Genomic DNA, 11289 nt, shown 5'->3' with positions numbered 1-11289 from the left:
AAGAGGAAGGTTCAGCCAGAGAGAGAGAAGCAACCAGCTTAACCATACAAGTTATTTATTGAATACTGGTGATAACTACACAAGGAGGCTAAAGCAATATACCATACATTATTAAAGGTTAATACCTAAGGTAGAAAGGAAACATGAGAAGAGGGGGAGAGAGAGAGAGAGAGGAAGGGGATCTCACCACCCCCTGAAGCTTGGACTGGTCGGGGTTCTCAGATGATGCTGGTAGCGGAGGGTCCTGAGGGCAGGAGGCAGGCAGAGTCCCCAGCACGATCAGTCAGGACAGTATGGAGTCCTAGTGGAACTGATGCAGAGTTTGGATCTGAGCATCAGCACACTAACTCGAGGGTGAGTCGGGATTTTTGTAGAGAAAATACAATTGTTGAAAGGAGAACAATCGATTTGTTTCTAGGTAAGGCTGATAACTGAAGGGTTTTCTTTAGCCTAGACAAAAGGAGCGGATCACTCTTAGCTGTGGGTGGTGTTTTCTTCCAGGGAGCTCACAATGCAACTAAGCGACTTTGCTATTTGGATATCAATTAAGGATTCATGACTAGAATTGGTCTGATAATTGCTGAGCTGGGTGTGTGCAGACATAGGTTCGTTAGCATCTGGAGCAGAGATTCCCATGATGCAGTGCTTCCCTGCTTTCTCTGGTCCCAGAATTCAGTGTGGTTCTTGGTTCTCCATTCTGTATGCAAATGGAGATGTCTTCCTGTCCCATCTTTCACGCAGAGGAGGCTAGGGGAGTTTCTCTGCTCTCCATTCTGTATGCTAATGGGGATGTCTTAATCTTGTCACCCTTGGCAGGAGGGGTCTAGGTCTGTCTCCCAACACCCTTCACTGCTCTCTGCAAGTTCTTTTCTCTGATGGATTTTGGTTTAAGCAGAGGCTGGGGGGTGGGAGGGGGAGTCTTTCAGGAATCAGGCTGGATACTGCACCCTGGTTCCCCAAGAACACAGAAGTGTCTGGTATCAAGTTCCCCTGTTGAGGGGGTGCTAGACAGTTTTGCCACCGGCTTACCCAAGCCCTCCTGCCGCTGGCAGCTATGGTGGTCAGCTCTTAATCTCCCTCCCCAACGATTAGATCTGCCCAGGTGCCAGCTGGTTGGTCCCTGGGTCAGTGGTTAGACATTGAATAAACTGGACTTTGCATTGATCTATTACCCAGTGCAGTGACATATTAACCCTGTACGTTCTCGCTTGGCCACCCACGCCAGCTGGATCATAGCACCACTTGGAAGCCGGAGGGAGTAGGGCAAAGATCTGGGAGCTGGATGGAAGGGGGTGGCTGATGCCAACCCAGGGGCATGATGTATGAGAGGAGGGTCTGTGGAACTGCAGGAGACATGGAAACAGGTCAGTGCTTCGGGCACGGCAGCAACCCGAGTGTGTATCAGGTCTCTGGCAGAGAGGCCCCAGTTCTCAGCCACGTTCACTCCCTGCCAGGATTGGTGCTCTGAGAATCTGCTCCCCTCTGCAGGCGCCTCCCCAACCAGTGTGGAGCTGGCATAAGGACCCTGCTCCCAGTGTACGTGTATGTGGAAGAGATCGGGGGTGTACCTGGAACACACTGTGTGGTGGCTATTCCCTGTCTCACAGGGGCCAGAGCATGAGTTAGACCAGCCCTGAGGCTGCTCTAGCTTCCCATGGCCAAGTGATAAGCAGCACAAAGGGGATTTAAAGCACCAGCTTCCTCCCCATTCCTAGAGCAGGAATAACTGAGACCTGGGCCCTGGGGTTAGAAGCCAGAACCCCGCAGGCGGGTCCTGGGCTGGGTGGGACTCCACAGGGCATGTTGACACTGTGACAGAAAACCTTGGTGCAGCGCATCTCAGGGAGTGGGGCTCATTCCCACGCCCCAGCCCAAGCGGCAGTGGCTATGCAGCCCGAGCTCTCGGACTGGCTGCCTGGCATATTTTGGGGATGGTTTTGCAGCATTGGACATACCGCAAGAGGCTGAGGAGGGGCAGACACTCAACTTTCCCCTGGAGAAAGAGCCTGGCGGTGGGGTCGGGGCCATGGGGGGAATTTTGTAGCGACACCAGCAATTAATATCTAACGCCGATTAATGAGCCACCCGGGCGCATCAGAAAGGATTGCACAACCGCCCCTGGGCTGGAGCACGCGGGCCTTATAACCCGGCCGTCCTGCTGCCCTCCTCAGGGGTTCAATGCCCAGGGACGCCCACTGCCCACCGGATCGTCTCCAATGGAGCTGGTGTCGGCCTCCCTTCTCCTCCTCCTCTGCCTCTGCTGCATCCTCCTGGCCTCGGTGTGGAAGAGCCAGAGCCAGCAAGGGAAGCTGCCGCCGGGCCCCACCCCCCTGCCCCTGCTGGGGAACTTTCTGCAGCTGGACAGGACCAATGTTATCCGCTCCTTGGAGAAGGTGAGTTCTGATCCCCCGCTGAGGCAGAGCTGCCCTGCTTCCCTGAGGCACCGGGGGCCGAGCCCCAGCTGCTGTCGATGGGCCACAGCTCCATTGGGGGATACCTATGGGAATGAGCTGGAGGGAGGCATTGATTGGATGGAGGGGTGTGTGGTGGGAGGGAGGCAGAGGTGGAGGGATGGATGGATGGAGGGGTATGGGGAGGGATGAGTGCGTGGTGGGAAGGATGGAGGGAGGGACGGATGGATGGATGGAGGTGTGTGTGGTGGGAGGGAGGCAGGGATGGAGGGATGGATGGAGGAGTGTGGGGAGGGAGGGAGGGAGGGATGGGTGAGTGGTGGGAAGGACGGAGGGAGGGAGGGACGGATGGATGGATGGAGGTGTGTGTGGTGGGATGGAGGGATGGATGGATGGAGGGGTGTGGGGAGGGATGGGTGCATGGTGGGATGGATGGAGGGAGGGATGGATGGATGGATGGAGGTGTGTGTGGTGGGAGGGAGGCAGGGATGGAGGGATGGATGGAGGGGTGTGGGGAGGGATGGGTGCATGGTGGGATGGATGGAGGGAGGGATGGAGGGAGGGAGGGAGGGATGGGTGAGTGGTGGGAAGGATGGATGGAGGGAGGGACGGAGGGATGGATGGAGGTGTGTGTGGTGGGATGGAGGCAGGGATGGATGGATGGAGGGGTGTGTGGAGGGATGGGTGCATGATGGGATGGATGGATGGAGGGATGCATGGGGGGGTGGATGGATGGAGGAGTGCATGGGGGAGTGGCTGGAGGCAGAGATGGATGGATGGATGGAGGGGTGCATGGGGGGGTGGATGGATGGAGGAGTGCATGGGGGAGTGGATGGAGGCAGAGATGGATGGATGGATGGAGGGGTGCGTGGGGGGGTGGATGGATGGAGGGAGGGATGGCAAGCAGGAGAGATAGATGGATGGGTGGGTGGGCCCATATCGCTCTAGCGTATGGAGGTTTAGACATCGTTCCATGTGCCGGTCCAGCAGGACAGGCGATGGAGTGAACACAGCCAAGCCCCCCACGCTGATGGGTGCTCAGAAACTCAGCCCCTTGTCTCCATCCCCGTCTGTGCAGCTGCAGGATAAGTACGGCCAGGTGTTCACGGTGCACCTGGGCTCCCGGCGGGTGGTGGTGCTGTGCGGCTACCAGGCGGTGAAGGAGGCCCTGGTGGACCAGGCTGAGGAGTTCAGCGGGCGCGGGGAGATCCCGGCATTCTCTAAGGATTTCAATGGGCATGGTGAGCGCTCTCCACCGGGTCTCCGCCAGCGTCCCATGTGCAGGGGGAAGGCAGCAGAGAGGTGTAGGGGACAGGATCCTGGTGACCTGGGATCTCTTCCCCTCTCGGCCGCTTGACATGGGCAGCTCGCTTTGTCTCCCTGCTCATGCGGCCTTGGGCGGGGTCCTGTATAAACCCAGAACGGACCCAAAGGACCTGCCCTTGCCATAGACACGCTGTGTATCGGCTCCGTGTCGGCCCGTCTGCTGGGGTGTGCGGTTAGAGAGTCCCAGGCCAGACGGGACCACCGGGATGGTCCGCTCTGACCTCCTGCCTCGCTCCGGCCCAGAGACCTGCCCTGACTGGATTCCTATTGAGCTAGAGCCGAGCCGTCAGAAAAAACAGCCAGTCTTGACTGAAGCATCTGCAGCGATGGAGAAGCCATTCCCACCCACCTGCCCCCGAGTTAATTACCGGCACTGTTAAAAATTTACACCTTATTTCTAGTCTAAATTTATCTAGCTTCAACTTCCGCTGGAGCATAAGAACAGCCACACTGGAGCAGACCCATAGTCCATCCAGCCCAGTGTCCTGGCTGCTGACAGTGGCCAGGGCCAGCTGCTTCAGAGGGAATGAACATCGCGTGATCCATCCCCTGTTGTTCAGCCCCAGCTTCTGGCAGTTGGAGGCGAGGGGACCAGGAGCCTGGGGTTGTGTCCTGACCACCTTGGCTAATAGCCACTGATGGGCCCGTCCTCCAGGAACTGATCCAGTTCTTTGTTGAACCCCGTTGTACTTTTGGCCTTTACAGCATCCGCTGGCAATGAGTTCCGCAGGCTGCCTGTGTGCTGGGGGGAGAAGATCTCATTAGCAGTTCGTAACTGTAATCCAAAGAAAAGTGTGGGGGCTGGTCAAAAATTCCCTGTTGAAATTGTGATTCAGTGGCAAACGGGTTCTTTTTTTAATTAAACAAAATGTTTTGTGAAAAATGTCTGTTTTCCAAAGAAAACAGAGATGGACTACATCTCCCAGGATGCACCATGGCTACACGACTGCCATGAGGCGCCACTGCCCCCGCACCAAGACCAAGTTGCATCCTGGGAGATGTAGTGTGGGCATCTCATGAACTCATGGTCCGGGTTCCCTCACTGCACAACATCTCCCATGACGCACCAGGAATTGAAAAGAATTGAAGCCGTTGGGATTTCGGCTTTCTGCCAAACCCTTGACATTTTTGACAAAAGTGAAATTTTGTGTGTGTGTGAACAGCCTGATTTGCTCTCTCTGTGTGTGTGTGTGTGTGTGTGTAAGAGAACAGCCCGATCTCCCAGCCACCTCCCGAAAAGCACTAACCTTCTCCATCATCCGCTTGCCAGGGGTGGTTTTTGCCAATGGGGAGCGGTGGCGGCAGCTGCGCCGGTTCTCCCTCACCGTGCTGCGGAACTTCGGCATGGGGAAGCGATCCATCGAGGAGCGGATCCAGGAGGAGGCCCAGTGTCTGGTGGAAGAGCTCCGGAAAACCCAAGGTCTGGGCAGTTTGTCTCTCTCCGTTCCCCTGAAATATGCCGAGAGCATTGGCCCGGTCTCATTGCTCTGTCCTTTCTTTCCATTAGGGGCACCCTTTGATCCCATCTTTAACCTGAGCCAGGCTGTCTCCAACATCATCTGCTCCATTGTCTTCGGGAACCGCTTTGACTACAAGGACGAGAAATTCATCGCCCTGAACAAGCTTATATTCAAGCGGTTCCGTTCCGCAGGTTTAACCTCGGCCCAGGTATGGCCGGCAGGGACCCTGACCCCCGTCCATGGCATTTTCCCCCAGGCTTCCAGAACTGAACTGTCCAGTGATCAGAAATGAGCGTCAACTCAGAGCTCTGGCTAGTTACAATCCCCTTCCGCCCCGTACAAAAATTCCCCATCCTCACTTCCTGTCCTAAAGTGTTGCTACTAAGCAGCTGCTGTGTTCCACCCCAGACGTGGCTGCATTTTAGTGCTGGGCAAGTGATCTCCATTTTCCCTAATCTCGGAGGCATCTGCATCACAGCACAGTGTGGGGGCCCTGTTATAAACAGCTGCCACCCCTGCCACCCCTGCCTCAGAAGTGGTTGTATTTCAATGCTGGAGGAGCGAAGCTGCCAGCTCCACCCCAGAGATGGCTGGATTTTTACCGATCGCTGATACCGTGTATTTCAGATCAAATTTGGGAAGGCAGGTGAGGTGGAGGGTCAGGCAGAAATTTAAGATGATCTAATATTTATTAAACAAAAACAGGCCAAAGTCACCCGTTGACATTGTCTAAGGTATCTAGCTGGGATGGGTGGTTCTCTAATAATCCAATGCATAAAAGAGTTAATAAAGCACAAGCTCCCCTATGGGGCAGAGCAGGATCAGAACCCCCAAACTTAAGCCCCAGAGCACAGGCCCCACCACTGCAGGGAAAGAGATGGCACCAGGAAGCAGCAGAAATAGTAGGTTGTTACCCTCAATGCGGAGCAGTCACTAGTGAGGGACGAGACCCCCCCCCATTGAAATCTGAGCTGATTAAACAGCTGGATTTCCTTCCGTACAGCTGTACAATGCCTTCCCTGGCATTCTGGAGAAGATTCCTGGGCCTCACCAAACGGGAAGCAAATGCTCCCAGGAGATAATCAACTTTATTTTGGAGAGAATCAAACTGCAGCAGGCGACCCTGGATCTCAACGCCCCCCAGAACTTCATCGACTGCTTCTTGGTTAAAATGGAGCAGGTAATTAACAACGGGGCCTCGCCTCGGAGCTCAGCTCGGCTCGACTGCAAACTGTGCCCCTCCCTCACCAGCCAAGCTTGACCCTGTGTGCAGAGCGGAGCTAGACCTGCTGGCTTGACTGGCCAACTACTGACTAGGCCAAAAAAAACCAGTAAAAAAATTCATTTCCGGCTGACCGCAAATGAGAATTTTTTGGCAAACTGAAAACAATTTGAGACTTTAATGATGGGGTGCGCGGCCTGATTCACTTCAGACTCGTAACCTTTGGAACAAATGAAAAGATCAAACCGCTTTGTTTTGAAAATGTTTTTTCAGAATTTTGTATTGGCTGAAACAATTGAGCAAATTGACTGTGAATTCGCTGTGTGTTTCGGTTGACCCTCAAGCTGCATTTTGGGGTGAACATTTCAGCCGAAAAATTTTGCTCTGGTTGAGTAGTTGCTCTCGGAGTTCACTAGGGTCGGTTGAAAACCTCTCATTGGGATTTTCTATTCTAGCAATAAATTCCGTTTCTGACACCACAGATTGTTCTGTGGGAAACACCAGCTTTCCCTGAAACTTTTTTTTTTAATAAGGAAAAATGGAAAACCCGGTCTCATTTTTTTGGCAGCAGGGATTTGACTTCAAACCTTTAGCTCAGCTCTCAGCTCCATGAGCTCCAGGAGTAATCCTGTTTGCTGGCAGCAGTAGTAGGTTGTCATCCTATCTGTGGACCAGCCTTGAGACAGGACACATGCTCTGCCAGGGTGTTAAATCAGCAGGATGGACCGATAACTGCAGCCACTGAGAATGTTATATCCTAAAGGAGGGACTTTTGCTAACAGGACCCTGTAGGGAGGCAATGTGGCCTAGTGGATAGAGCCCAGGACTGGGACAGAGTTGGCCACTCCTTGGGTAGTTTTGGGAAGGGCACCTCCCTGTCTGTGCGTCCATTTCCCCATCTGGAGAATGGTACTGACCCGCCTTGGGACAGCCCTGGCGGGGACGCGCTGGATAGGAGCTCGGCGGGAGGGTGATGTTTCTACCTTTCTCCAGGAGAAGCAGAATCCAGTTACCGAGTTTTCCCTGGAGAACCTGGTCATGGCCACCTTCAATTTATTCTTTGCCGGGACGGAGACCATCAGCACCACCCTGCGCTACGGCTTCCTGATCCTGCTGAAATACCCACAGGTCCAAGGTAAGGCAGAGGAGCGGCCCTAAGAACGGCAGGAAACATTTCCCCTGCTTAGTCGAGATTTCCCCGTTTCCCTCGGGGCAAACCCCCCAGAGAGCCCAGCTGTAGCTCCATTGACATCAGCAGAATGAGGCTGAGGTGAGGATTTGACCCCTTAGGGCCACAAATCCCCAGCGGTCAGCTCCCTACCAGCGGCCGAGCCACCCCGAGACCATGGCTAGGATCCCAGGGACCAGCCTGCGTTATAGTTCAGCAATGGCCCCGCCCAAAGCCCCTGCCCAGCGCTGAGCTTTGCCCCCTGCTGTGAGGCTGCTAATTCCCCTCTCTCCCGCCCCCCCAAGAGAAAATCCATCAGGAAATTGACGTGGTGATCGGGAGGGACCGCGCGCCCACCGCGGAGGACCGGGGCAGGATGCCGTACACGGACGCTACGCTGCACGAGATCCAGCGATTCAGCGACATCCTGCCAATGAGCCTCCCGCACACCGTGATCAGAGACACCTGGTTCCGGGGGTACCTTATCCCCCAGGTGAGGCCACCCGGGAGAGGGGCTGGGCACAGCTAAAGCAGTGATTGCCCTGGGAGAGCTGCGATCCAAATCCAACCCGGGCCCCACTGCAATTGGTGGTGACTCTGAATTGACCCCTGGGAGGCTGAGTTCAGAATCCAGCCTGCCCCCGCCCCCCGCCTCCATTGCACTGGATTGACCCCCAGAGGCTGAGATCAGAATCCAGCCTGGGCCCCCCCCCCATTGCACTGGATTGACCCCTAGGAGGCTGAGATCAGAGTCCAGCCTGGCCCCCCCATTGCACTGGATTGACCCCCGGGAAGCTGAGATCAGAATCCGGCCTGGACCACCATTGCATTGGATTGACCCCTAGGAGGCTGAGATCAGAATCCAGCCTGGACCCCCATTGCACTGGATTGACCCCTGGGAGGCTGAGATCAGAATCCAGCCTGCCCCCCCACCCATTGCACTGGATTGACCCCCGGGAGGCTGAGATCTGAATCCAGCCTTGCCCCCCATTGCACTGGATTGACCCCCGGGAGGCTGAGATCAGAATCCAGCCCAGCCCCCCATTGCATTCACTGGGTGATTCCGGATTGACCCGGGGGAGCTGAGATCGGAAAACACTCCCTCCAGCAGAGTCCCAGCAGCTCATTCTGGTTTTCGCTGCTTTCCCAGGGGACGTATGTCTACCCCCTGCTGAGCACGGTGCATTTTGACCCAGAAGAACATAAAGACCCCGAAACTTTCACCCCCGAGCGGTTTCTAAACGAGAACGGCTGCTTCAGGAAGCAGAATGCCTTTCTGCCCTTCTCTGCAGGTGTGTCCCTCTAGGCGTCTGGTCCTTGAGGAGTGCTGGGCTCCGGCCCGTCTCCTCCATTTGCCCGGCTGTAAAACAGGGCCAGGGCTTTCTCTCCCCTTCCTGCTTGGGAAGCGGTGGGGACGTGCTGGGAGGTGGGCGGGGTGGCTAAGGGTGGGGCTGTTGCTCTCAGGTTATTTGGGGGCTTGTGAAAATTCCAGCTCGACCGTGATCAGTTTTTGCTCTTTCTACTGGTGACTTCTCACCTAATGTCGATACTCAGAGCCCCGTGGGAACGTAGGGCCGGAGGGGAACCATAAGGCTCCCGTCTCTGGGGGCTAGAAACTTTCTGCTCATTTCTAGCCTCTGCTGTTGGTTCCTGGCCCGTTCATCCCCATTTGTTTCTGGCCTTCCCCAGCCCTGATGAATTTATACAGAGTGATCAGATTCTCCCCCCACCCCGGCCCCCACAGCCTTCATGTTACTAGGCTGTTTAGCCAACCCCCGGCTGGTTTCCACGGGGAGGAGAAATAGAAGCCAAGTCTGTCGTCAGTGGACAGAGAACCACCCACAAAGTCTTGTTTCTGTGCATGCTGGAGAAACAAACAGCAGCAGGCGGTTTCCTGGCTCAGAAATATCCCTGTCTGCCCCTCCAGCAGGCTCTGTGCCCAAAAAGCTCTCTCTCTCTCTGCTTCCTCCTAGAGGTCCATTCCCAGCTTTCCTTGCAGGGCTTGTCTACCCAAGGAAACTGACTTGAGGCAGCCATCCCCATGGGGACCTATTCCGCATTAGCCGTTTCAGTCAATGTAGACAAGGGATGAGGGGTTAGCGTTGACCCTGCGATGCCCTTTGGAGCTCCATGGTTTATAGCTGCCCTTCCTCCAGAAGAGAGGAGTGATTGCTCCTCACACTCAGCACAGCCCGTTAGCCTTAACGAGCTCTGTGATTGTCTTTGTAGTAAGGACTCACTAGCTGGCAGCACCTGGCCCCGGGCTGATCTGTGGCTCCCCCCTCACAGAGTCTGTCATTCCGTGTGCCTGGCTGACGGGCACCTGTGTCCTCGCTGGTGCCGGGCTGACCGGTGTGTGTTGCTAGGACCCCGGGGGGCAGACCCCCTGGGTTAACGCTGCGGGGAAGGAGCCGCACGGATTCTGTCCCGTGACCAGTGGGAGAACTGGCCTGGCTCTGGCGCACGTGGCGGGGCAGGCGCTGGAGGAAGACGGGAACTGGATGGCCCTAGCCTGCTTTCACACTGCAAAGTGGGCGGGTTACCAGCCCCGGTGGCACTTGGCTCCCGCCCAGGTGGGAGGGGTTATGGGGAAAACCCCCAGTAAGAGCCAGGGCTGCAGAGATTGTACCGTGATTGCCGGGCCTGGCCGGTCAGTGCTAACGATGTGTTATTGCCCAGGGAAGCGGGTGTGCCTGGGCGAGGCGCTGGCCCGCATGGAGCTCTTCCTCTTCTTCACCACCATCCTGCAGCGCTTCGCCCTCAGCTCGCCCGTCGACCCCCAGCAGCTCAGCCTGGCCCCCGAAGTCAGCAATTTAGGGAAGGTGCCGCCACGCTACCAGCTCTGCCTCCGCCAGCGCTGACGGTCGTAGAGTTGCCAACTCTCCGATTGCAAAACACCAAACGCTCCTGCCCCCCCCGTTCACTCCATCCCCCATCCCTCCGTTGCTCACTCTCCCCCACTCGCTCCTTTTCACGGGGCTGGAGGGATTGGGGTGCAGGAGGGGGAGGGGGTGCGGGCTCTGGGGTGGGGACAGAAGTGAGGGGTTTGGGGTGTGGGAGCAGGTTCAGGGTGCGGGTTGCGCTTACCTCAGGTGGATCCCAGAAGTGGACGGCATGGCCGGCTCCTAGGCGTAGGGGTGGCCTGGCGGCTCTGCGCGCTTCTCCCATCCGGAAGCACTGTCCCTGCAGCTCCCATTGGCTGCAGTTCCCGGCCAATGGGAGCTGCGGAGCTGGCACTCGGGGCGGGGGCAGCATGCGGAGTCCCTTGGCCACCCCTATGCCTAGGAGCCAGACATGCCAGCCACTTCCGGCAGCAACGCGGCCAGGGCAGGTAGGAAGCCTGCCTTAGCCCCACTGCGCTGCCGACCAGACTTTTAACAGCCAACTCAATGGTGCTGACTGGAGCTGCCAGGATCCCTTTTCGACCAGGCATTCCAGTCAAAAACGAGGTGTCTGGCAACCCTAAATGCTGGCAAGTGGTCCCCGCAGCTGCCCTCGGCCTGTTGGGATTGTTATGTCTCAGATTCACCTCTGAAGGGGGTTTTTGGCCTGCCCCAGCCACTCCGTGTAAAACAGATTTCAGTTGTTGTGACGAACTGGGAAAGTTCTTGATGTTTGCTCTGAGTACTGTGTTGGTGCCTCAGTGTCCCCATGGCAGTTCTTAAGTATCTGGCAGAGCAAAGGGCCAGTGCCCCTAAATGC

The 11289-nt window shown here is 56.3% G+C and overlaps 1 protein-coding gene across 1 annotated transcript; it reads left to right on the top strand.

Moving 5' to 3' along the window:
• Positions 1-299: 299 nt before the first annotated feature.
• Positions 300-10498, top strand: LOC127037072 (cytochrome P450 2G1-like). The gene is made up of 10 exons (XM_050928553.1): positions 300-354; positions 2172-2393; positions 3490-3652; positions 5008-5157; positions 5245-5405; positions 6201-6377; positions 7413-7554; positions 7893-8080; positions 8738-8879; positions 10267-10498. The coding sequence occupies exons 2-10, from the start codon at positions 2217-2219 to the stop codon at positions 10446-10448; spliced, it is 1482 nt and encodes a 493-aa protein (XP_050784510.1). The 5' UTR covers positions 300-354; positions 2172-2216; the 3' UTR covers positions 10449-10498.
• Positions 10499-11289: the final 791 nt, after the last annotated feature.

Source organism: Gopherus flavomarginatus, chromosome 18 (genome assembly GCF_025201925.1).
Source record: "Gopherus flavomarginatus isolate rGopFla2 chromosome 18, rGopFla2.mat.asm, whole genome shotgun sequence".
Lineage (NCBI taxonomy): Eukaryota > Metazoa > Chordata > Testudines > Testudinidae > Gopherus > Gopherus flavomarginatus.
Note: the sequence above shows the minus strand (reverse complement) of the source record. Positions and strands in the feature narration are given on the sequence as shown.